The sequence below is a fragment of the Suncus etruscus genome, chromosome 4, assembly GCF_024139225.1.
Source record: "Suncus etruscus isolate mSunEtr1 chromosome 4, mSunEtr1.pri.cur, whole genome shotgun sequence".
NCBI lineage: Eukaryota > Metazoa > Chordata > Mammalia > Eulipotyphla > Soricidae > Suncus > Suncus etruscus.
In genome coordinates, this window is record NC_064851.1 from 41,861,827 (window position 1) to 41,889,730 (window position 27,904).

The 27,904-nt window shown below is 35.6% G+C and overlaps 1 protein-coding gene and 1 non-coding gene across 2 annotated transcripts in view; both read left to right on the plus strand.

Annotated features, from left to right (window-relative positions):
* PKN2 (protein kinase N2) overlaps nucleotides 1-14,568 on the plus strand; it is a 117,882-nt gene extending 103,314 nt beyond the window's left edge. Inside the window, exons 17-22 of the mRNA XM_049771240.1 lie at nucleotides 4,998-5,060; nucleotides 6,857-6,933; nucleotides 10,604-10,746; nucleotides 13,513-13,620; nucleotides 13,957-14,037; nucleotides 14,139-14,568. Coding sequence (XP_049627197.1) covers nucleotides 4,998-5,060; nucleotides 6,857-6,933; nucleotides 10,604-10,746; nucleotides 13,513-13,620; nucleotides 13,957-14,037; nucleotides 14,139-14,342 — 676 coding nt within the window. The 3' untranslated portion in view covers nucleotides 14,343-14,568. The remainder of the gene's footprint in view (nucleotides 1-4,997; nucleotides 5,061-6,856; nucleotides 6,934-10,603; nucleotides 10,747-13,512; nucleotides 13,621-13,956; nucleotides 14,038-14,138) is intronic.
* On the plus strand, nucleotides 3,340-3,472 carry LOC126007873 (small nucleolar RNA SNORA51). The gene has a single exon (XR_007495349.1). It is a non-coding gene; the product is annotated as a small nucleolar RNA SNORA51 (small nucleolar RNA).
* Nucleotides 14,569-27,904: the final 13,336 nt, after the last annotated feature.

The window sequence follows — 27,904 nt, forward strand, 5'->3', positions numbered from 1 at the left end:
ACAAGGCAAGCACCCTACACACTATCCTATCACTCCAGCCCCATTCTTTTTGTTTTACATGGGAGCTCCCTGATAGTTGTCAAAGGGGCCACATTCACTCCCAATTTAGCCTGATTTGGGTTGGTGGTGCTTATGAGGCCCTCAGGGATACAGTAAGCTAGCGGGCTGTGGTGAAGCTTGCATACTGGAATCAAAGTCAGGACATTACATATATCAATCTGTGTCCATTTGAGCTATCAAATTTGCCTCTTTCTACAGTTTTTGAAGTCCATATTATGTGAAGATTTACTTTTTATGAGTCTTTAAGTGGTAGTATTAGGATTTGAAATGATGAAAGTTTAATACACCAAAAATGCTGATATTACCAAATATCTGGCTCCAGTACTGACCTCTCCCCTAAAACTTCCAAGTCTATTATATTATTATTCAGCATCCAAATTGGCTTTTCCTTTTGAATGGCTAATAAGTACTACTTGTTTAACTCTCAAACTGAGCTCCTGTTTTTTCCTGTTTTTCCTAACCTCATCACTCCCCAGGGTTTTATTCTTCTAAACTGCTTTCTATCTTATTAAAAAGCAATGGCGGGCCAGAGTCATAACACAGTGATAGGGCATTTGGCTTGCATGCTGTCGACCAGGGACACAGACACAGGTTCAATCCTCAGTGTCCCATATGGTCCCCTGAACATGCCAGGAGTGATTTCTGATCACTCTGATCACAGAGCCTGGAATAACCCCTCAGTGCTGCCAGGTATAGTCCAAAAACAAAACAAAACAAAAAAGCAGTGGTTTTTCCTAGTTTTTTCATTTTTATTATAGTTTAGGTAAATGGTTACAATACTATTGTTTATGGTTTTGATGTACTGCACCTCTCGCCACCACCAAACTGCCAAAGACTCTCCACCCATTCTTTTTATGTCATTTCTAATTTAACTTTTCTTTCTCCTCTAACTTATGTTCTCTACTTCTTGGTAAACTCAGTTTTGTAATCTGAATCTAAGGGTTTATCATTTTATACAGCTATTTATATAGTCCAGGTGTGTGTTGTGTATAGCAATTGTTTAAGTTAAACCATGAATACCTATTATTTCTCTTCTTTCTCCTTTACATGATACATTTACACTATTAGCAATCCAGTTTTAATTTGTTCTTTTTGTTTTAGAGCTACACCCCAGTGTGCTCAGGGCTTACTTCTGGCTTTGCACTCAGGGATCACTCTTGGCAGACTCACATGGGATATTTAGGATCAAACTGCAAACAGTCATGTGCAAGGCACCTTACCCACTTCCCTGTCTCTTTGACCCACACTTAGCAATTTAATTCTTTATTCAAAATATACCAAAGTAAAAGTCATAAATAAGCATTAAAAGCACAAATAAGCCTTTATTAGATTTATTCTTGAAATTTTACCAGTTATCTACTTTCCGATAAAATAACTACTGATGTGTATATAGAACTTTCATTTTTATACCTCTGCCCCTGCCCCAGGTTGCATATTTTCATTTCAGAGCTATCATTTCTGTTCATACAGATCTTATATCAAGTGCCATTTATAAAGGTCCTTTTTTGAGTACACTCTAAAAAAAAAATCATCATAGCTCTAGCTTCCAAATAAGGTCACTAGTCTAGTTTCTAGTTTTTCCATAGTGTGTTATAATTTACTTTTGTATTTTTCATCCTGTTTCAACTGACTAATTGGGAGGGAAGGCCTTGTATATTCTGTGTATTCATGGAATTGTGAATGCACATATAAGGGATCGATGAATTCTTTTCACTTTGCTCTCTTTTCTGACAGTAACTTCTGACAAGTTACTCTGAGAGCTTCATTTTTGGTGAAGGGAAGCATTCAAACCAGTCATAGGAGGTAATGCTGAAAGGCGGTCAAGTGTTATTTATGAAATCCTATCAGCAACAATACTGTAATCTTAGTGCAGAGACTAAAAAAATGGGGGCACCTCAAAAATAATAGTGGGTAGGAGACAAATAGATGTTGGATTGGATGGACGCATGATATTTGGTGGAGGGAATTGGACACAGTGAAGGGATTTTGTGTTTAAACATATGTCTGAAACCCAGTCATAAATAATGTTGTGATTTCAGTGACTAAATTTAAATAAAAATAAAGTTTCATTTCCTGTGTTTGTAAAATGCTTATCATAAAGTCTTAATCTTTAATCTGAATTAAAAATATCAAATAGTACCTGACACATTGTAAGTATTGAGAGAAATATGGTTCAAATTTAATTTAGTGTTTTGGGGGGGGATTATATTGGTTTGGGTGGGTCACAGCCAGCAACACTTAGTACTTACTCCTGACTCTGTGCTCAGACATCAATACTGACAGGGCTCAGAAGATTAAGTGGAGTGCCAGGGCATGAACCCTGATCAGGCACATGCAAGGTACTGCCTTATCCATTGTACCATCTCTCCAACCCCTGAAATATGTGTTTTAAAATAAATACCAGATTATTAAAGTTTTTAATGGGGCAACCATTTGCAAAGAATGAACAAGAAATCAAAGTTTTTATTTATAATCTTTATCATATGTTTTACCATTATACTGTTTGCCAAAACATATAAATTACTTCTAGTAAATAATTATAAGTTAATGTATAATTAAATATTTCTAAATAGGGGCTGGAGCAGTGGCTCAGTGGTAGGGTGTTTGCCTTGCATACAGCTGACCGAGGATGGACCGTGGTTCAATCCCCCGGTGTCCCATATGGTCCCCAAGCCAGGAGTGATTTCTGAGTGCATAGCCAGGAGTAACCCCTGAGCGTCATCAGGTGTGGCCCAGAAACAAAAAAAATTTTTTTTCTAAATAGTTGGATTTTACATTATCCAAAACTGTACATTTTGTAAAAATTTTAAACACAAAGTATGAATGAATTGTCTTCATAACCATAAAGCATTCTGAAACTTTGAAGAACTTTCAAATGGATAGGATTAGTCTTTATTAATGATAATGGTGATAGATTGAGAGGGAAGGCCTTGTATATTCTGTGTATTCATGGAATTGTGAATGCACATATAAGGGATCGATGAATTCTTTTCACTTTGCTCTCTTTTCTGACAGTAACTTCTGACAAGTTACTCTGAGAGCTTCATTTTTGGTGAAGGGAAGCATTCAAACCAGTCATAGGAGGTAATGCTGAAAGGCGGTCAAGTGTTATTTATGAAATCCTATCAGCAACAATACTGTAATCTTAGTTTACCTCATTATGTTAATCAATTTTGTCCTTTAAATGAATTCTTACTTTAAAAAAACAAACAAACAAAAAAAAACAACTTTAGTTTGCTCTGAAGAAAAAAAAAATAAAATAAATAAAAGATAAGATAAGGCCTCCCAAATCTTACCACAGGCTGTGTTCTTTACACTGGCTGTATAGAAAGAGGAGGTACAGTAAAGGCACCCCATATACACCTCAACACAGGCCCCTTGCCGGGTATGTATTGTGAATTGGGGGACAAAAAAAAATGGAAAAAAAAAAAAAAGAGAAGGAAGATTGATTACTGTGCTGCTACTCTTTGGTATGGGATTTTTTTTTGGTGGGGGTGTCACACCCGGCAGCGCTCAGGGGTTACTCCTGGCTCTATGCTCAGAAATCCCTCCTGGCAGGCTCAGGTGACCATCTGGAATGCCAGGATTCGAACCACTAACCTTCTGCATGCAAGGCAAATGCTCCATGCTATCTCTTCGGTCCTGGGATGGGATTTTTGTGTGTATTATATAGAGAAAAATTCCATGACTTGTATAATTTAGAATAGATTCTATATTCTTCTTATAGGCTGTTTTCCACTGAAGACAGATTTGTCTTTTTTACTTCATTTGTTTGTTACCTATCTTCTCATTCAAAAAACTTACTGTGTACTTGACATTAATTACACTTAGCATTTAGGATAAATACTGTGAAAGATAGCCAAGGTCTTATCTCTTAAGAGATCATGCTCTAGCTTCATTCAAGTTTTCATTCAAGTTTATTCAAGTTTAACTATTTGTTAAATTTTCTGTTCTAATCTGCCCAAGGTAATTCAAAATCATGTCTAAAACCAAACTGTTTATCTCCATAAAAGTTTTGAGATATATGTATCTAAAATTTGTGTGTATATATATTATATATATCATTTTGATGTGACTAAAACAAGTGTATTTAGGTGCTAGCAACCTTAGAAGATGTGAGAGTCATTCATGTCCCCAGAAACTATTATTCTCTTCTGTTATTACAATAAAAAAGGTCTTGAGTCACTGTCAGCTTTTCCCTGTACTTTTCTCTAAAACTGATGTGACACAATCCGTCTTGTTCTTTTTAGTTATTGTTTGTTTCTCTTTGTGCTATTACTTTGGGAGTTCTAAAGATTCTTCTATATGTACTATGTTATAGATGTAACTGTTTGTTTTCCCCAGAAGGTATCTAGATCTAATATCTATTTTTCCAATCTTCACACTACTATCAGAAAAACGTTCAATTTTTTCTCATTATACTGGTTTAATTCTCTATCTGTAAGAGAAAATTCTTAGTATCTATAATATGGCCGCCAACATTCTTTACAATTTAATATCAGGATAGGATATCTTTTTCAGTCTTATTTCCCACTACTTCTTCCCATTTTTTAACTTGATTAGCCCATACTTGTTATTAATGGTCAAACATGTTAGGCCTTTTACACCTCTATTTCTTTTTCTCTTAGGGGAAATGCCTTATATTTCTCTCTTGGAAATTCAGTTCTTCTGCCCTACTAGCATCTTGCCATTTTCTCGAACAGAATCAGATCAAATGTACATTCTGAAGACGTCAGTGATTCCACCATGTAAAGTTAATGGCTTCAGTGATAGCAATTTTTTCTTTCTTTTTAACCTTGTCTTCAATATTTATCATGTAGTCAGGACTAACTGAATATTTGTGAGATTAGTTACAGCATCTTGCTTTGAAGCATGAGTTATGAGCTGGTTCAAGAGTAGTGGAATTTATTAATCTTTGAATTTAATTTTTCAAACAGATTTTACGCTGCATGTGTTGTTCTGGGGTTGCAATATTTACATGAGCACAAAATTGTCTATAGGTAAGTAATGTTTTGATACTTCCTAATGACTTACTTTGATATGAATTAGAATTAAAGATAATGGAGAAGGATATTTGTTTAGCCTTTTTTTTTCTTATTCTTTTCTTATATAAGTGACCTTTGAAGATAGATAAACGAGTTTTAAAAGAATTAACAAATTATACAATGAGCCTCTCTTCCTGATTCTCTACCATTATATGGTCAAAGTAGTTAAATTATTGTTTGGCCTGTCATTTTACTATTTATCAACTGTTTCCATTCTAGTTGATACACTGCAGAAAATGTTTAGAAGACCAGAGCAGTAGTATAGTGGATAGGACACTTGCCTTGTATGTGACTGACTAGGGTTTAAGCCATGGCATCACTTTATTATCCCAAGCCTGCCAGAAGTAAGCATAGGCCCAAAATTCTCCAGCTTTCCAAAGAAAGGGAAAAAAGCAAAATTTAGAGATAAATACTACACAAATTGTGTGCATGATAGAATAAGTAGCTGTGCAAGAGTGTAAAATAATAACCAATTTTTCTTCATCGTTTTTCTGCCAGTCACACAGTATATTTGGTGATTTAGTTGATAAGTACTTTAGATAATAAGTATGAGGTTTTTATCAAATTGCAGAACAAAAATAGATAGTTCATAGTCCAACAGCCTGTCTGTAGGTAGATAGCACTTTGAGTTACATCACTCTCACCAGGCAAATTATGGGAAAGCCAATCAAAATTGAGACTATCAGTAACTAATGCAAACATAACAATAGTTTCATGGTGATGGTTTTGAAATGATTCTGTTTTAATCAAAGTCTAAAATAGTTTCAACTTAAAATGAGTTATCATGGAAGGGCTGGAGTGATAGCTCAGTGGATAAGGCAAATGCCTTGCACATGGCTGACCTGGATTCATTCTCTGACATCCATATGGTCCCCAAGCACTGCCAGGAGTAATTCCTGAGTGCAGGGCCAGAGTAACCCCTGAGCATTGCTGGGTGTGATCCAATTCCCCACCCCCCAAAGTTATCATGAGTAAATAACTTTCTCTATTTTCAGTTATTTTCAGAAGATTACACCTACCCCCACCCCTGATACCTAACTTAAAAACAATGTTAAACTTGAATTTTGAAAGAAATGAATAGCACACTAATTATACACCCATCCTCTCTTTTCCTGATTCTCTACCCATTGGTTAAGATAAATTATTAGTTGGCCTATGATAACACAGTTCATCAATGATTTCATCCTAGTAAATATGCTTAGCAGTTTTTTCTGAAGTATTGGGTATAGAAAAAATTCATTTTACTCAAAGACAGATTATCATTGATAACATCTTAGTAAAACTGAGTAAAAGTACTTGAGCCTTTCTATTTTTTAATTATAAAAATATATACTTAAAAATATGTATACTTATCATCTATTAAAATATAATTATAACATATATATGATGTTTGTGAGGTGAAAGTGATAACCACTACACTATGGAAACTCCTATATATATGATGTTTGTATATAACATTTAATATAATAAGTATATGCTTATTATATAGTATAGAGCTAAAATATTACTTTCCAAATATATTTTCTATATGATAAGGGAAATTATTCAGAAATGGTTATGTAAAATTAAAAGATGCCAAAAAGGGAAAAAGTAACCTTTATTATGTAGTATTAAAACTTCAAAATATAACTGAAAAAACCCTTCTTTAGTAAAAGGAAAGTATGATTCCTCTTAATTCTCTTTATTCACTATATTATCTACTGATTTCATTTATAATTTTTATTTTTGTATTTATTTTTAATCCTGAACAGGGATTTGAAATTGGATAACTTATTGCTAGATACAGAGGGCTTTGTGAAAATTGCTGATTTTGGTCTTTGCAAAGAAGGTAATTGGTTGTTTTAAAATTTCTATTGTAATAGATTATTGTTCCCTTGTACTTTAGTAGTTCTTAGGTTGGTAGAAAGAAAAATATTTTCGACTTTAATTTATTCTTTATTATGATAGCACAGATTGTTTCTGTAACATTAATTATCATATTTTTACAAACTTTCTGTCAGCATGATTAAGGTTAGGCTTTCAGAAGTAAGGGTAGGTTTTAATGTAAAGTTAAGATCTTTGAGGCCGGAGAGATAGCATGGAGGTAAGGCGTTTGCCTTTCATGCAGAAGGTCATCGGTTCGAATCCCGGCGTCCCATATGGTCCCCCGTGCCTGCCAGGAGCGATTTCTGAGCACGGAACAAGGAATAACCTCTGAGCACTGCCGAGTGTGACCCAAAAACCAAAAAAAAAAAAAGTTAAGATCTTTGATTCATATAGATTTATGATGAATCATTCTATCACGACTCTAAGGAAGTACTGATTTAATGTGAGATTTTTCACTTGTCAGGAACTGTTTAAATTATATAGATATACTAACTTCTCTCCAACTTTTAAAACTTTTGACCTTTTAAAATAGGAAAAATATATAAATAAATCTCAAGAGTGCTTTGTGTATGTTCAAAAGTAAATAAAGCAACTAGACAAATTTGAATCAGAATTAACATTAGAAAATATGAAAGTATGAAGTTGGGCACCAGAAATATAAGGTTTGAGTTATGTCTGCCATGTATGATGTATTTTTTAATTACTTATTATATTATATTAAGTCTGTTTTCTCAACTAGGAAATGGAACATTAGAATTGGAAATGTGTGTGACACAGTGCCTAGCATAAAGGAAACTCTTTATACTTAATACATTGTATTATAGCAGATAATGACTGTCTGCCCTCTACACTAGTGGCTTTTTATTTCTTAGTTTTGTTTTCTTAATAAACAATACAGTAATTGGCATATTGGTATTTGAATCAATGAATGAATAACTTTTGTAAATATGTGCTCTTAAGTTACTCACTGAACTTCTAATTATTTAGTACAATTCAAAGTTTTGCTTTTGTCTAGTTCTATCAGATTATACTTCTTTGCATTACATACTGTTGATTTCAAAACTTTTAGGGGTGGTGGCGAGCCACACCCGATGGCACTCAGAGTTTACTCTTGGCTCTGTGCTCAGAAATCATCTTAGCAGGCTGAGGGGACCATATGGGATGCCAGGGATCAAACCTGGGTCAGTAGCAAGCAAGGAAAGCACCACACCAGCTGTGCAGTTGCTCCAGCTCCAGGATTTCAAAGCTTTTGTTCCTCAAAATCTATCCTGAGCACATTGTTGTTTGCTGGCAGTTTATAATTATATGCTAATGATATCCAAATCTAATATTTTCAGACATATTTCACCTGTCTACTACTAGACAGCTTTACCCTAAATTAGTCAAATGGCCACCACCTAAGCCATTTTAATAAGAATAATTTATTTCCTCAGATAATCTAATATGTAGTTATAATGCCACAGTCCTTTCACCATTCTTTGAAAATGTGAAATTATAGTCTGGGCTCTTTTCTTCTAATTTGTATGTCTTATTAATCATTAAATATTACCACTTTGATATTTCTTATCCTTTTTATCCATCTGCTATTACCAATTTTTATCTTAGTGCTTTGGGAATTTTTCACTTGTGCTGACATTAAGAATGCATGACTATTTTAAGACTGAAATTTTGTATCTTACCAAAATATATTACAAAACCATAATTACATCTACATCCTTCAACCTCTGACCTTTGGTCCTTCTCAACATATGCTTCTCTTTTCTGAAAAGAGTTCTGCAGTCTGCATTTATGAGTTTCTTTTTTTTTTTTTTTTTTTTTTTGCTAATTCATATGCTTTGCTTCTCTGTCCCACATATAGCATATCATCCAATATTTGCCATTCTCTTTCTTTTACATTACAAAACTTCTTTAATAGCCTGGTAACATTCCCAGGCAACATTTCTTGGTTTTTTCTGCCTGAAATCAGTTTGCCTTGTAATTATTAAAATACTAATGGGGCCCAGGTAAATACAATTTGATCATGGCATTTCTTTTGAAAATATTTTAATGTCTTAAATAACCTTCCCAATCTGACTGCTTCTCTAGCTAGATCTCCTGCTGCTATCTGCCTAATTTTTCTTTTTTAGCAACAACAAACTGCTTACAGGCTATATATCTTCACCACTGGTCCCCACACCTCATAACCATCAGGTGTCACTCCCCTAGAAAAGTTCCCAAGTCTCTTCTATTCCTATACAGATCCCAAGTCAGGTTTAGGACCTAATTTCCAGAATGTTTCCATAATACCTTATTCTTATATATCATTATAAAATAAAAAATTATCATGTATCTGTTTTCTTCTCATTTAAATTCCTTAAAGATGAAAACTGTCATTTTTAACTCTCACATCTGTGTCACCACTACTTACATGGCCACTTAGATTACAATAGGTACTCCAAAAATATGTACTGAATAATTAGATTTATTAAATATTGTCTTTCTTCATTATTGGAATATATACATTATAATATCTAACAACTTGTAAGCTGCTTATGCCAATTTGGGCACATATAATTTTCAGACTCTTGAGTCATGAAGATACCACTTAAAATACTAGCATGGGGCCAAACAGATAGCATGGAGGTAGGGTGTTTGCTTTGCATGCAGAAGGATGGTGGTTCGAATCGTGGCATCCCATATGGTCCCCCGAGCCTGCCAAGAGCCATTTCTGAGCGTAGAGCCAGGAGTAACCCCTAAGCGCTGCATATGTAAGATGAATTATATTGAAGAATGGTTTATTGTAAAAGTAAAACCAATCTAACAATGTTAAATTGTATCTCAAAGGTGGTGGGAGGTGGAAGATAGGTCAGAGGCTTGGAACACATGTTCATATGTAGGAGGCCCAGCTTCAGTGATACCCACCACTGAACAGGTCAGTGTGTGACCCTGCAGAACAAACAGAAATGATTACTCCAATTTAATATATTAATGTCTTTATGTCCTTCAAGCCTAGGAAAATCATTTGAGATTTTCCATCATTATAAATTAATACCTTTTGAAATATACTATTGAGATTTTCTTTCCTATACTTTGATAAGATGATACTTATAAACTTGAAAGCTAGTTAGCTAAAATATTGACACCATATCAGAAGTATTTGATACCTTGGTCAACTCTTGATTATCCACGACTTTACTTTGTATATTTTTTAAAGTATACTTTATTTTTTAAAAAATGAGGACAATAGATTTACTTAAAATATTAAATTGAGAGGTCAGAGCAATATTATAGTGGTTAGAGTGGTTGCCTTGCATGCCACCGACACAGATTTCACTCATGCCATCCCATTTGGTCCCCAGGCTCAGTAGGAGTAATTTTGGAGATCACAGCCAGGAGTAACCCCTAGCATCACTGGGTGTGGCCCTTCTCTTCAAAAAAAGAAGTTTGAATTAAAAGGATGATAGAAATTAGAGCACAAAATCAGCTCCTTCTAAGTCTTTATAGTCACCTTGTCAAAAGTAAATCAAGTTATATCTTGAATCCGGTCACCAACCACACGACTGTCCAAATTAATGATTTCTGAGGATATATTATAATTTTTATGACAAATTGACTTTTTTGCTAACTAACATCAACAATTTTACTTTTTTTAGGAATGGGATATGGAGATAGAACAAGCACATTTTGTGGCACTCCTGAATTTCTTGCTCCAGAAGTATTAACAGAAACTTCCTATACAAGAGCTGTAGATTGGTGGGGACTTGGTGTACTTATATATGAAATGCTCGTTGGTGAGGTAAGCAGTCTAAGATAGATGAAGAAAAAAGCGAGCTGATATTTGGTTTAAGAGAATAAAACATGCCATTGATAAAATCAGTTAATACTTCTGTATAAGTAAAAATTATTGTAAATAGTTATAATTTGGTTACACCTTTATTACTGTTTTTTTATTTGAAACACATTAACAAAGCTTTGAAAGTTGTTTCTTAAGTTTCTATATTCTGACTGCATTTTGACTTTAACATATAATCTATCATTTTAGAAAGGAATAGAAGAAAACAGAAAAACTAAAGAATATATTCTATACCTTTAATCAAATGTCATTTATTCATTGTTCAAAAGATGAACTTGCCCTCAAAATTGGCATAGCAGGTTGCTAATATTAGAATATTTTTCTTACTATTAAACTAATTTTTATTGAGGAGGTGGTCAGGCTATGCTTACTGATGGGACTCAGGGAACCATATGTGGTGCCTGGCATCAAAAAGTTTTTGGCTGCTTGCAAGGCAAGTGCTTTACCTGCATTACTATTTCTCTAGCCCTGCTTTAGACAAATTGAAAATGTATTTCTGGAAGTAACTTTGTTTTACACACAAGTTCTATGTAAGTTTATTTACACAAGTAAATAAAACACTAATAAGAAGCTTTTTTGTTATTCATGTTAAAAGTAATAAATTAGAGTGAAATTGGGAAATATTAAATATTTAGACACATAATTGAAAATTTCTCAGTGGCGTGGAGGGATAGTATTGGAGTTAGTTGGGCACTTGTATGGCATCACACATAATCACTAAGCACTGCTAGAAGTGACTCCTGAGCACCAAGTGGGGATATCCCTTGCTGCATTGCCAAGTATCATCCCAAAATGCCTCCAAAAAAATTGATAAATAAGCCAGGCATGGCTCAAAAACAAAACAAATAAAAATTTGGTTTATTTTCAATGAATGAACTAAGGTTTATTTAATAAAAGGTTAGATCATTCATTTAAAATTCAAATAGATAGGGGCCGAAGTGGTGGCACAATTTGCCTTGCACATGCTAACCTAGGATGGACCATGGTTTGATCCCCAGTGTCCCTTATGGTCCCCAAGCCAGGAGCGATTTCTGAGCACATAGCCAGGACTGCGCCTGAGCATCACAGGTTGGCCCCCCCAAAACAAAACAAAACAAAACAAAATTCAAATAGATAATGTATTGTTTATGAGAATAAAATTTATGGTTCAGCTTTAAGAAGTTAGATTCTGAATTTGTTATCAAAGATTCTCCCATTTTTCATTAATAATATTTTTCTGCTTAGTTTTATGAACACCTTTCGAGGAACAAGGACCCAAATTGAACCTAGATAAGCTAATTGCTATTTCCCAAATAGTTAGAAAATAAGTGTAGGAAAACTAACTTACTTTAGACATTTTAAGCACTAAATAATATTTAGTCATTTGTTCACCTAAATTTTAAGATGACGAAGTACTGACATTCTTCAATAAAGTCATATTTGGCAACCAAATTGTCAACAAAAAGAATTTATTGCTTTATATTTTAAACTATTATACTGACTATAACATAATGTTTTATGACTCAAACTATTCAGAAATTTTAACAGTTAAATTTCACTATAGTGCCCAGGATCTTTTGTATATACAAGTGTTAAATGTTGGAGAAAATGCATACTATTAAATTTTTCTTTCAGCCTGATATTGCTGGAAACTCTTTGTGTTGTCAGAATGCTTACAGATTTCTATGTTTTGCCACCATTAATTTGCTTTTGGCTTTGAATACCAAATCATATCTATACCTAATGTATTTTTGTAAGCTCTAACCTTCCTGTATTAATAATAATAACACTTATTACCATATTTATCATACCTATTTTCTTCTCTTTTTATGAGATTGATATTCTTGAAAGTTATGTCTTATTATCTAAATATTCCCCACAGGGGCCAGAGAGATAGCATAGTGGTAGGGCATTTGCCATGCATGCATTGGATCCAAGACGGATGTGGTTTGAATCTCGGCATCCCATATGGTCCCCCGTGCCTACCAGGAGTGATTTCTAAGCACAGATCCAAGAATAACCTCTGGGCGCCACCGGGTGTGACCCAAAAACCATAAATAAATATTCCCCACAATCCAGTAGAAACTCAATCCAGTAGCCCCATGAATTCGGGGGGGGGGGAACGGGACACAGGGGGGTACCAGAGCCAAAGAGTCATATGAACATTGAGTGGAAATAAAAAAATGATCAGTCTTAAATACCAAATCCAAAGTCAATAACAATAGAATCGAAACCCAATCTACAACAAGCTTTCTACAGAGGGGAGCAGTTACACTAGTATTCCAAGGGGCAAATGAGGGAGATATGGGATGCATGGGTGGAGGGTGGACAACACTGGCAGTGGGAATGATCCTGATTCATTGTCACTATATACCTTAAATATTACTGTGAAAATTTCATAATTCACTTTGGTCAGAATAAAAATTATCTTAAAAATATGTGAATAAAATTAAACAGTTCACATATAATTAAATGAAAATGATATTTTATGATAAGCCAAATTTGTTATAACAGTGGGCCAAATTAATTTAAAGGAGTATTTAGTGAGAATATATGATACATGTTTTAAGAATAATAGACATATCTACAGTAGCTTCTTAAAGATCTGTTTATTTTTTTGTTCTGATGGATTTTTTTTTCTTTCTAACAGGGTTCTTGATTGTGCTTTGTATAGGTAATAAGATTTGACTATGTTGAAGCTCAGTTTACTTACTCAGATTTTTTTTCCAGTCCCCTTTTCCTGGTGATGATGAAGAAGAGGTTTTTGACAGTATTGTAAATGATGAAGTAAGGTATCCAAGGTTTTTATCTACAGAAGCCATATCCATAATGAGAAGGGTAAGAATTAATGGTTTTTAACTTTAGTTGTGGGAAATATATCTTGTGGTGCTTGCTCCTGGACTAAAATTGGGGGAGTCATGCACTCCCAAGATTGAAAATGGCAGGCCTTACATGTGAAAAGCATTTGTTCTACCACTTGAGCTATATCCCCATTTCTTAAATGTTTTATATTGAGGGAAATTTTCCAGTAGAACATTAGTAGTTGTTTATTAGTACGTAGATGGTTTAAATGAGCACATACGAAAAGAAAAATAATAAAAGAAAATAAGTGTGAGATATGAGAAACTATCATGAAGTTGTTGGATTTACTTTGTAATGTTCTTTTATGTTTAGCTATTAAGAAGAAATCCTGAGCGACGCCTTGGAGCTGGTGAGAAAGATGCAGAGGATGTAAAAAAGCACCCATTTTTCCGGGTAAATGAAAATTCTTTTTAACAATTGTTATGAAGCTATGGCAAGTAGGAATAGGGAACTAAAGTGTTTTGTTTTGTTTTGTTTTATGTTTTATAATTCAGCTAACTGATTGGAGTGCCCTGATGGACAAAAAAGTAAAACCACCTTTTGTGCCTACCATTAGAGGACGGGAAGATGTCAGTAATTTTGATGATGAATTTACCTCAGAAGCACCTATTCTCACTCCACCTCGGGAACCAAGAATACTTTCAGAAGAGGAGCAAGAAATGTTCAGAGATTTTGACTACATTGCAGATTGGTGTTAAGCTTCTAGACACTGTGAATCCAAGTAGACTGACTCACAAGAAGACCTCCTAAGACTAGCAGCCCTTCATTTGCTCTCTGTGCCACCATACGCTTCTGAGTTTTTTTTTACAACATGAAGATTTCATTTTAAAGTACTATTATAATTCCTTGAGCGTGGCTTTTCAATGTATTTCAACGTAATATTGAGCACTGGAAACAGTTTATGGAATTTAAGCTGAATGAACATCTGCCATGAAAATCTGTCACGGATGAATATTTTTGGATCAATAGTCTATTTAAAAAGGAAAAAAGCACTCTTCTGCAATCCCTAGATTTATCATTTGCCTGGCCTGCCTTTAAGCGAAAGGAAGATTAGTTAACTTCACTTAGCTGTATCTACAGAGAGAAAAAAAGAGCTTGGGATGCTATTACTATTTTTTCACACACAGTATGATTGTTTGAATAAGGCAAATACTCTAAATTTTTAAAGAAATTAAGTGTAATATTTTTTTAAATGTAATGATATTTGAGGGCTTTTTAGATGAAATGAATTGATGTTTTGTAATTTTTCTATATTTATTTAGGATAAAAATTGTATTGCCTTATCATGTAACAGAGCCTCATAGCATTCCAACAGAGCTACTTGCCAAACCATTTTTTCTCTATTAAACCATGCTGAAACCAGAACTAAACATCAGCATTTATTTTAAATTGTAAAGTGAGGACTCTGACAAGTGAACTAAGATACTGTTTTCTGAATGCATTCCCAAAGTCTAGATACATGGTGTGTTGTCATACCTTCTTCTAAAATCAGTGAACTGATTATTCCTTTTTAAGTCATTGTACATGTATCAATCTAGTTTATCTTGTTCTGTGTCTACTGTAGAGGGGAACTATATCTTTGTTAAAACATAGGGATTATTGTATACATGCTGTGAACATGTATATGTGCGAGTTGTAATGTATTCTATGTTGTAGGTTTATTATTTAATTTCACCACTTCATCACTTTTGTACAGTGGCCAAGCAGACACCTCAAACTTCTCCAGCATTTACATTAAGTGCATTTGTACATTTTGGGCCACTGGATCCAGATTTTATATTGGCAGTTACTGAGGGCAAAAGCAATATATTATAATAGAATGTATAAATATTTTTGATAAAACAGTCTATATTTTATAAAATTTATTATGACACTAAAACTGTACCTCAAAAGTCTCAAAAATAATTTGATCAATTACTTTTTACAACTTTTCAAAGGATCCATTTGTGGTTTTTTTTAATGCTCTTATAGGAAAGTCTTTTTGCAAACTATGGCGTTTCCACTTGCTTGGAGTATTTTTTGATATTTTTCCTCCTTCTAGTCTATGATTTTATTTTTTTCTTTATTCAATAGTATCTTTGATTCTCTATTTAGCATATTAGGGTCCAAAAATCTCAGGAATAGCAAGTTCACTGTAGCTGTGCAAGATTAACCATTTATACAGAGTAATCTATGTCTTTAAAATTATTCAGGTTTAAATTTTCTGAGAAACAGGAAAGCACATGGATTTATAAAGTTGCTCTAAAATCTTTTACAAATATTTCAGCCTTGCCAAGACATGTTTTGCTGTACCCTGAGACACTTAAAATTTTTTAAAGATAATTCATATTTTTTCCAAACTAATAGCCCAAGATCTGTTGGGTGATCGATCATCTTATGGAAGGGGGAACCATATTTTTAAGGGACATTTTAAAGTCCCATTTAATTTCTTTAACAAAGGATATTAGAGGATCTTAGATTCATTGTCTTAATATAAACAGTGTTAACACAACATTAAAAAACACTAAGTACTTTTGAGGTACAGTCTGCTCCAGTTATTGTGGTTCTCAAATATGCATAGAAAGCAATGTCTGAAATAGACTTTTATCGTTAAAACTGACATAGCATTTTGTAACTATGTGTTGTACAGAAAAAATTTTAATTGAAGTCAATCACTAAAATAAATTAGAGGGCAGGGTATATTCACACAATTAAGCTCAAGAAAGCACTAATTTTTCTGTAGTTTTAAATATATATATATTTTAGATTTAAAATTTTTAAACTATAGAGTGTAAATATATTTTGTATTACAGTATGTGTAAGTGACTGCTCACTTTGAAGGAAATTTGGATTCTTTCTAATGGTACACTATGCATTCAAATGAAATGTGCCTTTAACTATTGTCATTCTTGTTTTTTAAAAAAGTGTTTGCAGTCATAAATTACCACAAATGCACAAATTAAAGTTTAAATAGATTTTAATTTGTAACTTTGGTTTTAAGTATTATTTCCTTTTGGAAACGTCCTATTTGTCAAAATCTGTGTTAGTTCTACAATAATATTCAGCATTCTCAGATACTAACTTAAGCTTTCTGATAAGTAGTTTTAACTGTAGGAAAGGACATAAAACCTTCATGATTCATATTTAAATATTGTAATTACCAAGTTAGCATGTAAAATGTTTTTTTTAATTATCCATTAGTACTAATGTAGAAAGTTTGCATTATTTTGTAAAATCAGTAGTATATTTTTATTTAATTGATATTTATGCAATGTATTCTGTGTACTTGATTCTGAGAGTAGAAAGGTAGAAGATAAAAGCATCAAAGTCTTTATAAATAATTAATAGTAGGAATTAATGCTAAAATGCAAGCACTGGTTTTAAATGTACTTATCTCCTTTATGAGATGATTTTGGGATCTGGTATACAAAAATTATGTGAAACAATCTATTAATCATTTTATTTCATTTTACACAAAGTTACAAATGGAATATTTTAGAAATATAAAATGTTCATACTATCTTGTAACAAGAATTCAGGTCATAAAGGAAATAACCATTATATATTTAATAAGGTAAAGTTACATTATAGGTTCAACTTCTTTTATTTTAATTTTTTATTTAAACACTATGGTTATAAGGTTATTCATAATACAGGTTTTTTCTTTTTTTTTTTTTGCAATTTTTTTGGGTTTTTTTGTTTGTTTGTTTCTTTGTTTGATGTTCCTGGCTAAGCGCTCAGAAATTGCCCCTGGCTTGGGGGGACCATTTGGGACACCGGGAGATCGAACCGCGGTCCTTCCTTGGCTAGTGCTTGCAAGGCAGAGACACCTTACCTCTAGCGCCATCTCACCGGTCCCAATACAGGTTTTTTCATAGATAAAGTTATTCCTGATTGAGTTACATATAATGTACAACAACCTTCACCAGTTGTATATTTCCCACCACTAATGTTCCCAGTTTTCCTCTCATTCTCTTCGATGCTCTCTTTCCTATCTCTGGGGCATACATTTTTCTTTTCTCTCTGTTTTTCTCTTTTTCTCTATTCTTTTTTCCCCTTTAGACATTTGGGTTTGTATAGTGCACCTTTCCCACCACCAATGTCCCCAGTCTCCCTCTCACCTACCCACACTCACCTCTAGGGCAGGCATTTTACTTCTCTCTCTTTCTCTCTTCTTTTTTGATACTGTGATTTGTACTATTTCTAATTAAGGGGTACCATGCATATCACTTTATCCCTTTTTAACACCCAATTCTTATTCAGAGTCATCAGTTTAAAAAATTACTGTCACCAGGAACCATTCACTACCTTAATTGCATTAACCACTTTTTGTAGCAAGCAAGCTTCCTACCATGGACTGGTCCTCCTGATCCTTCATACCTTCTCTTGGCATTATATACCATACTATTATTTTCATATACTCCACAAGAATTGCTTTCGCTATTCATGAACATGTATTGTTCCAAATGAATTTCAAGATTGTTTGATCCACTGCTTTGAAAATCGGTATTTTTATAGGTATTCTTATAGGGATTGCATTAAATCTGTACAATACTTTGGGAACTATTGACATTTTACTTATATTTTCATAATCCATGAGTAGGATATATGTTTTTATTTTCTAGTGTCCTCTTTACTTCTCGAAGCACTATTTTGTAGTCTTCTTTATATAAGTCTTTCATCCCCTTAGTTAAGTTGACTCCAAGGTACTTGATTTTCTGAGGCACAGTATGAATGGAATTGTTTTTAATGTCTCTTCTATTATTTGTATATAGAAAAGCATGGATTTTGTGTATTAATTTTATAGCCTGCTACTTTACAAATCTATTGTTAGAAGCATTGTGGTAGAGTTTTTAGGATTTGGGGGCGGTGGGGGGTTCTGGGTCACACTCAGTGGTGCCCAAGGGTTACTCCTGGCTCTCCATTCATAAGTCAATCCTGGCTTGGGGGACCAAATGGGATGCCAGGGATCAAATGTCTGTCCTGATCAGATGTCTGTCCTAGGTCAGCCACGTGAAAGGCAAATGCCCTACCACTGTGCTACTACTCCGGCCCCAGTTTTAGGATTTTCTAAGTATACTATCATATCATCTGAAAACAGTGAGAGCTTGACTTTTTCCTTTCCTATCTAAATGCCCTTGATATCTTTTTGCCTGATTGCTACAACAAGTACTTCTAGTATTATATTGAAAAGAAGTGGTGAGAGGGGGGCAAACTCATCTTTATGCCAGATCTTAGAGGAAAGGGCTTTTAATTTTTCCTATTGAGTATAATGTTTGCCATAGGCTTGTGATAAATGGCCTTGACTATATTGAGACTAGTTCCTTCCAATTCCCATCTTGTTGAGAGTTTTTATCATAAACAGTTATTAGACCTTGTCAAATGCTTTACCACATCTTCTGCTATGATCATATAGGGTTTTTCTTTTATTTATATGGTATATTATATTGATTGACTTGCATATGTTAAAACATCCTTGCATCTCAGGGGTAAATCCTACTTGGTCATGGTGTATAACCCTCTTGATGAGTTGTTGGATTCTATTTGCTAGTATTTTCTTGAGGATCTTTGTATTTGTTCTCATCAGGATACTGGCCTGTAATTCTCTTGTGTGGGAGTGGGGGAGGATCTGTCTACTTTGGTACCAGGGTGATGTTAGCTTTATAGAAACTAGGAGTATTTCTGTCTTCAATTTTCTGGAAGAAATTTTTTAGGTTTTTGGGCCACACCCGGTAACACTCAGGGGTTACTCCTAGCTATGCGCTCAGAAGTCGCTCCTGGCTTGGGGGACCATATGGGACACTGGGGGATCAAACTGCGGTTCGTCCTAGGCTAGTGCTGGCAAGGCAGGCACCTTACCTCTAGCGCCACCATGCCGGCCCTGACAGTAGGTCCTTTTTAAAGGTTTGAAAGAATTCACTAGTGAATCCATCTGGGCCTGGGCTTTTGTTTTTGGGAAGCCTTTTGATTACCATTTCACTTTCCCTCATAGTGATATGTCTGTTCAGATCATCCAAATCATCTTGATTTCAACCTTAGAGGTTATAGAAGTCCAAAAATATATCCATATCTTCCAGGTTCTTCTATGGCATAAAGATTTCAAAGTAATCTCTGATTACCCTCTGAATTCCTGTAGTATCTGTAGTGATTCCCCCTTTTCATTTCTGATTTGGTTTATTAAGTCTCTTTTTGAGTCTTTCCAATGTTTTATCTATATTGTTTATTTTTTTAAAAAGTCAACTTTGCTTTAATTGATCTTTTGGATTTTTTTTTTTCAGTTCATTCATTTCTGCTCTGTTTTATTATTTCCTTCCACCAGTTCAGTTTGGGTTCCTTTGATTGGTCCTTTTTCAATTTTTTTAAGTTGTGCCATTAAGTTATTTATGTAGGCCCTTCCTAAGGATTGTTTGCAAAGCTATAAATTTTCCTCTTATTACTGCTTTTGCTATGCCCCACAAGTTCTGATAAGTCATGTCTTCAGTCTCATTTGTTTCCAGGAATCTTTTGATTTTCTCTCTGACCCAATAGATGTCAGTAGTGAGCTGTTTAACTTTCAGGTGTTAAAAGTTTTTTTTCTTTGTGTCTGTTTGTAATTCACTTTATTTTCAGTGCATCATTGTATGAGAAGATAATTGATACAATTTCTAGCCTTTTGATTTTATGAAGGTATGTTTTATGGCCCAGCATGTGGTTTATCTTAGAGAATGTCACCTATATATTGGAGAAAATATGTATCCAATTTTCTACCAAGAAGATATATATACATAAATATATATTATATATCTACACACACACATAAACACATACATACATACATACATACTAAGCCACTCCCATTTCTTCCTTCAAAGCCAACATATACTTGTTCAGTTTTAGCCTGGTTGATCTATCAAGAGGTAACAGGATGGTATTGAAATCTCCCACTATTATTATGTTTCTATTGATATCTTTCTAAATTCTCTAAGCAGTTATCTTTGGGGGAGGGGGGTTGGGTCACACCCAGCAGCGCTCAGGGGTTACTCCTGGCTCTATGCTCAGAAATCGTTCCTGGCAGGCTCGGGGGACCATATGGGATGCTGGGATTTGAACCACTGACCTTCTGCATGAAAGGTAAACGTCTTACCTCCATACTATCTCTCCGGCCCCTAAGCAGTTGATTTTAAGTATTTTGTTCGACCCTATTAGGGACATATTTATTTAGGAGTATAATTTATTACTGTTGTATACATCCCTTGATTATTTAAGAAGTGCTCATCTTTGTCTCATAACCTTTTAAGTCTGTGTCATCTGATATTAATATGGCCACCCCAGTCATTTTAAGGGAGACGTTTGAAGGATTGTTTTTCTAGCCTTTGACTGAGTTTGTTTGCTCTGACTAATAAGATATGTTTTTGTAGGCAACAAAATGTTGGATTCAATTTTCTGATTCATTTGTCATTCTATGTTTCTTAATTGGTGCATGGAGTCCATTGATATTGAGAGAGATGATTGTCAAAGAATTTTGGTGTCATCTTTTTGTAGAAGTTTGATATATTTGTGGGGTCTGCTGCCACGGCATACATAAACTTTTAGGGGAGCTCAGCCCACCAGATGAATCTTCAGATTTTCTGGTGGAGAGAACTGAAATAACCCCACGGGGTTCCTCAAAAGGCCCGTGGTGGTCACCTTTTTCCCCTGCGTGGATTGTTGAGGAATTTCCGAAGAGATGCTTGGCATTACATTTTCGTTCATTATTTGGCTATCTCTCCTTTTGTAAAAATTACAGGCCAAAATAGGGCCTCTATCAAATTTCTTTTCCTAGAGAAATTCCCACACCAAATAAGACAGTCTACTTCTAAAGGCCACGTCAAAACATAGCATCTTCAAGACAATGTCTTCTCTCCTTGTCTTTGAGCACCACAGCAGGATGACTTTGCCTCAGGGACTTTCCCTGTCACTTTGAATACCTGCTAACAAACAAGTTTGGCCAGTGTAGAATTAGGCTATTTATTAGGTATAATTCTGTACCCCTTTTATAAGTTTTATCTCTTTTTATAACCAGACCATAGGAAGTGGGTCTTAGCCCCTAGCTACAAAACTGTTCCCTCAGGTTAAGGATATTTGTTATTAGGAAGAAAACCAGGGTTCCTGCTATCCCTTAATTTACATCAGTAAAGACACCTAGGGCCAGGAACTACTTTGATATGTAAGAAATTAAACTTTCTTTTATCCTCTGACTGCTAACTGAAACCTATTCTAAGATTACAAACCACCCAAAGCCATGTGTATTTGTTTTAAAATCAAACAATGTACATTGATAGTTTCTGTACTTTGAAAGAAACAAATGTGGGCATTCCTTCATGATATGACTGTCTCTTTACCCTTTATGTACTCCCAGCCTGGAGAGTAAAATTTGTCTCACTTTTATTTCAAACACGGGTCCCCATACAATGTATTTTGTGTGGTCTCTTTATTTTATACTTCATATTTCGCCGCCTGTGCAACCCACTCTCCCTAAAGTGGATTCACTCACTGATGGCTGTAGGACAGAAGCTGCCTACAGCAGTCTGCCTTGTCTTAAAGTAGGCCCTTTAGTTCTTTTAATGTTGGTTTTAATTCTGAACTTTCTGAGCAGTTGTTTATCCATGAAGCAGTGTATCCTTCCTTCAAATCTGAAGTATTCTCGATGAGGTGTTCACTTCCTTGAGTTTTTTACTATATCCCATCTTTGGGCCAGGAGAATTGCCCGTGACAAATTAGCTGTAAATCTTAAGTTTTCTTCTCTCTATATAATTTCCCTTCTGATCTTTCTGCTTTCAGTATTCTATGTTTTTCATCATTGTGACTAGGAAGTGCCTGTGGTGCTTTTATTTGGATCTCTTTTAGATGGTACTTTTCAGGCATCCATGATGTGGGTAAAATATTCTTCAGCTCTGAGAATTTCTAAGCAATGATTTTTGACTATTGTTTCTTCATAGTTTTTTCTTCCTGGCCCTCCAGGACCCCAGTGATTCTTATATTGTTCCTGTTAAATTTACCCCAAATGTCTATTGTCTGTTCACTTAATTTCAGGAAATTTTCCTTCTTTTACTTTAAGACTGTTATCCAATTTCTTTTGCTGAATGGAGCTTTTATGCAGCTCATCTTCCAGACCACTGAGTTTATCCTCAGCAGCTGTTATTCTGCTGGTGAGGCTTTATAGTGAGATTTTTATTTCACCTAGCTAGCATGTTTTAGCTCTGATATTTCTGTTTGAAGTTTTTGTTTTGTTTTGTTTTGTTTTTGTTTTTTGTTTGTTTGTTTGTTTTGGATTTTGGGTCACACCTGGCAGTGCTCAGGGGTTACTCCTGGCTCTATGCTTAGAAATCGCTCCTGGCAGGCTCAGGGGACCACATGGGATGCCGGAATTCAAACCACTGACCTTCTGCATGCAAGGCAAATGCACTACCTCCATGCTATCTCTCCAGCCCCATATTCTCTTGAATCTTATGAGCTGTCTGTTCCATGGTTTCTTTGGATTCTTTGAACAGCCTTAACATTTCCTCTCGAGGGGCCGGAGAGATAGCATGGAGGTAAGGCGTTTGTCTTGCATGCAGAAGGATGGTGGTTTGAATCCTGGCATCCTTTATGGTCCCCCCAAGCCTGCCAGAAGCGATTTCTGAGCATAGAACCAGGAGTAACCCCTGAGCACTGCCGGGTGTGAAAAAAAAAAAAAAAAAAAACATTTCCTCTCTAAAGTCATGATCAGAGAGATTATATAGGTGAGATTCTACATTGTTTGCCTATTGTGACCTTTGTAGTATGGTGCTGTACAAAATGTGTTATAGTGGGACATCTTGACTAGAATTGCATGGCTGTGGAGTGAAGCAGAGCTGCTGCTCTCTTGGCTGGGCTCACAAATGACATTTCATTTCAATATGGTACTTTTTTTCTTTCAGTTTAGTTAAAACTACACCCATAACTCTCAGCAGCTTCCATTGAGCTCACACACTTCAGTTTAATTCAAAATGGCACTATATTTAGTCCAAACTGCATCCACCACTACTCTCACTGGGCTCACACACCTCAGTTCAATTCAAAGTGGTACTTTATTTTTTTTTAGTCCAAACTCCTCTACAGCCCAGAGCTGCTCCTGCTGAGCTCATACACCTCCTGTAGATTCAAATCTTAACCAGTTTTCACATGTGTCACTGCTCTTCCCAAAGAAATTGAGGATAAGCCTAAGAAACCCAAATGAGCAAATGCCTTAAATCCAGAAATTTCTAGTTTTAATTTAGAATTATTTGCTTCCACTTGAAGTATAGTGTTTCTCCTAGATATTAGCATTATGTATAGGTATATACATATTTATAAACATGTAAATATATGCATAACTTTCTAAGTGAAAAGACACTTGCATAATTTCTGCTTCTAGTTCATGACTAAGTACAAACTCTAAAATTTGCAATAAGAAAACAAGTTAGTGTGTAAATCTAGACAAATCAGAGCTGCAACATCTAAGAATTTGGCTGGAAATACCTAAACACCAGACTGAAAAATACATAAGAGGTTGCAACTGAACTAAGTCAACAAAGTAGGGCAGTGTAATAGGAAATTGCAGAAGACAAGAACCCTATTGTCAGGGTACCTAAAAGGACTGAAGCTGCCCAAAGATAATTTTCTCTAGCACACAGCTGCACCATTCTAATGAAAACAAATCTTACAGTAGCATTAGAATTTATGTCCTGGAGTTGGAGCGATAGCACAGTGGGTAAAGTTTTCTTTGCATGTGGCTAACCAAGGTTTGATGCCTGGCATCCCATATGGATCCCCTGGGACTGCCAGAATTAATTTCTGAGTGCAGAACCAGGAATAACCCCTGTTTGCTACCAGGTAAGGCCCAAAAAAACAAAAAGAAAAAAAGTTCTATGCTAAATCCTCTAGTGTTCAAGTTATTCTTTTATTCTATTTTGTTGTTGGGATGGAGGTGGGGTTCATACCTAGCACAGTTCTTACTCCTGACTGTGCACAGGATCACTCCTGGCAGGGTTCAGGGTGACCATATGGGGTGCCAGGGATCTAAACCAGGTCAGTCATGTTCAGATGAGTGTCCTACCTGCTGTACTATCACTCTGGCCCCTTGCAAGTTATTCTTGTGTCAGTAAAAATCAAGTAAAACAAGTTATTCTGTGTCAATGAGAATGTGTCTAGAATCACATCACCAAAGAAAAGATTCTCAAAGATGGGACTATAGAAATTCCTCAAATTAAGATTAAGACAGAAAATACAATCATCATCAAACACTTGAGAAACAGCAAACCACCCAGAATGAGAAACAAGGGAAATGTAAAATTATAAACATCTCTAAAAGATTGCAAATTTTGAATTAAAGAATAGCCTTATAGAATGTTTAAATATCTTAAAATACGAACAAACAATAGAGTTTTTGTTTGGTTTTGGTGAATTTTTCTCTTTGGGGGGGGGTTAGGGGGGGGGCGTCTAACCCAGCAGCCCTCGGACATTACTCCTAGCTCTTTACGTAGAAAACACTGCATGGCCCGAAGAGATAGCACAGCGGCGTTTACCTTGCAAGCAGCCGATCCAGGACCAAAGGTGGTTGGTTCGAATCCCGGTGTCCCATATGGTCCCCTGTGCCTGCCAGGAGCTATTTCTGAGCAGACAGCCAGGAGTAACCCCTGAGCAACGCCGGGTGTGGCCCAAAAAACAAACAAAAAAAGAAAACACTGCAGATTTGGGAGACCATCTGGGATGCTGGGAATGAAACCTGGGTCAGCTGCATGCAAGGCAAATGCCTTATCCACTGTGCTCTCACTCCAGTCTCTTGAGTTTGTTTAAGACATTTATCAAAATAAAAATTGAAAGTACAATTGATCAAATTTAAAACTCTTGAACAGTTTGCAGATTAGACAGCTAAAGAGAAATAGTGAACTGGAAGTAATATCTAAAAAGTACCTACAAATTCTATTAAAAATTATATTAAAAAGGGGCTGGAGCAGTGGTGCAAGCAGTAGGGTGTTTGCCTTGAGCGAGCTAACATAGGACGAACCCCGATTCCATCCTCTGGCATTCCATTTGGTCTCCCAAGCCAGGAGTGATTTCTGAATGCACAGCCAGGAGAACCCCTGAGCGTTACCAGGTGTGGGCCAAAAACAAAAAAGAATGAGTGCAGCTAAAACAAATTTGTTTGGTTTTAGATCACACCTAAGAGCACTCTGGTTACTCTTGATGCTGCATTCACTGGAATCACTCCTGGCAGGTTTGGGACACAATATGGGATGTTGGGAATTGAACCCGCATTGGCCACGTGCAAGGCAAACATCCTACCCACTGTACTATTACACCAGTCCCATGGTAAAAATATATTTTTTAAAAGTATTTACCATCAGGCCAGAGAGGCAGCATAGGAGTTAAGACCTGAGACTTGCATATGGCAGACCCCATTTGATCCTCTTCACCACATATTGTGTCCTCATCATAGAGTAAGAAGTAACCCAGGAACACTGCCTAATATAGTCCAAAATTTCATCTGATATATGAGTTTACTAATCAAGGGTTAAGAGACTCAAGAAGGAGGGGCTGGAGAGATAGCTTGGAGGTAAGGCATTTGTCTTGCATGCAGAAGGTTGGTGGTTCGAATCCCGGCATCCCCTGTGGTCCCCTAAGCCTGCCATGAGCGATTTCTGAGCATAGAGTGATCCCTGAGCGTTGCCGGGTGTAACCCAAACAACAACAAAAAAATAAAATGAAAAAGAGATTCAAGAAGGAAAAGTAATCTGAAACATTCTAAATTACAAAATGGCTTAGGTTGATTTGATTATTTTGGGGAGACAGAATATAGGGCTGGTTTGCACCACACTTTGGCAGTGCTAAGATTACCATATTTACTATATACAATGCCATGGATAAAACCAGGGTCCGCCAAAGCAGCCATATGCAGTGCTTGTCTCCTATACTATCACCCTCATTTTCATTGGACCAGAGAGAACACAGTGGAGTAAAGTGCATGCTTCACATGGAGCGGACCTGGCTTTTATTCTAAATACAGCATTGTCCTCTGAGACCTCAGGAAGCAAGACTTGAGAATGGAGCTGGAAATTGTTCCTGTGCACTGCCAGGTGTGAAATCCTCAAAAATATTTATAAACAGATATATCTGGAGAGATAGGACAGCAGGTGAGGTGCTTATCTTGCAAGTGCCTGACCCAGGCTTGATCCTGTCATTCCATAAGATCTCCCAAGCACCACCATGAGTATTTCCTAAGCATTGCCAGAGGTGATGGCCCCCAAAAACAATTTATGAACAGGAATGTAAAATGCATCAAAATAAACCAATTTTTTTGTTTTAATTAAAATTCGAAGTTGGAATAAGGTCAGAGCTAAAATATTCTATTGGAGATAAGGTATTGATAAAAAAAAAACAGCATCGAAGCTGGAGAGATAGCATGGAGGTAAGGCATTTGCCTTGCATGCTGAAGGACGGAGGTTCAAATCCCAGCATCCCATATGGTCCCCCGAGCCTGCCAGGTGCGATTTCTGAGCGGAGAGCCAGGAGTAACCCGTGAGCACTGCTGGGTGTGAACCCCCCCCAAAAAAAAACTGCATCATAAAAGAATGATAATCATTAAGCAAAGTATGTACATTCAAAAGATAGAAATAAAATAGAATTTTTAATACCTCTAGTGGGTTTAAGAAAAGAAAAGTGATAATTAAATACTTGAAACTAGAGCTAGAATGCTAGTACAACACATAAAACATTTGCTTGCGCATACCCACCTGGGTTCAATCTCCAGCATCTCACCTGGCCCCCATCACTTCCAGGCATGAAGTGAGTCCTGAGTGCAGAATCAGGATTGATCCCTGAGCATTTCTAGGTGTGCCCTTCCCCCATAAAAGCCAAAACCTTATAACTGTAATAAAAGATATTAAGCACCAAAACTTAAGAAATGCAGCAAACATGTTTCTAGTGGTTTTATGGCCACAATTAATTTTCAATGCTCAATAATAATTTATAGTGTGAATATACTCAGTAAAACTCTTACATTGATGTGCATTTCACTTAGGTTTTGCTATGCTCAATAGTGAAATAATATTGCTTGTACTTCTTGATTGATATGTATAAAGCATTTCTTCCGAATATAGTTCTCAGCGGGATTGCTGGGTACCAAAGAATGTAAATTTTGGCTTTATAATCATAATATTTTTCCACAGTCGTAAAATTTCTTTTTCTTCCTTCTATATTTTTTTATTTGAATTTTTGTTTTGAACCACACCCAAATGTGTTCAGGAAGTTTGACTTCTGTCTC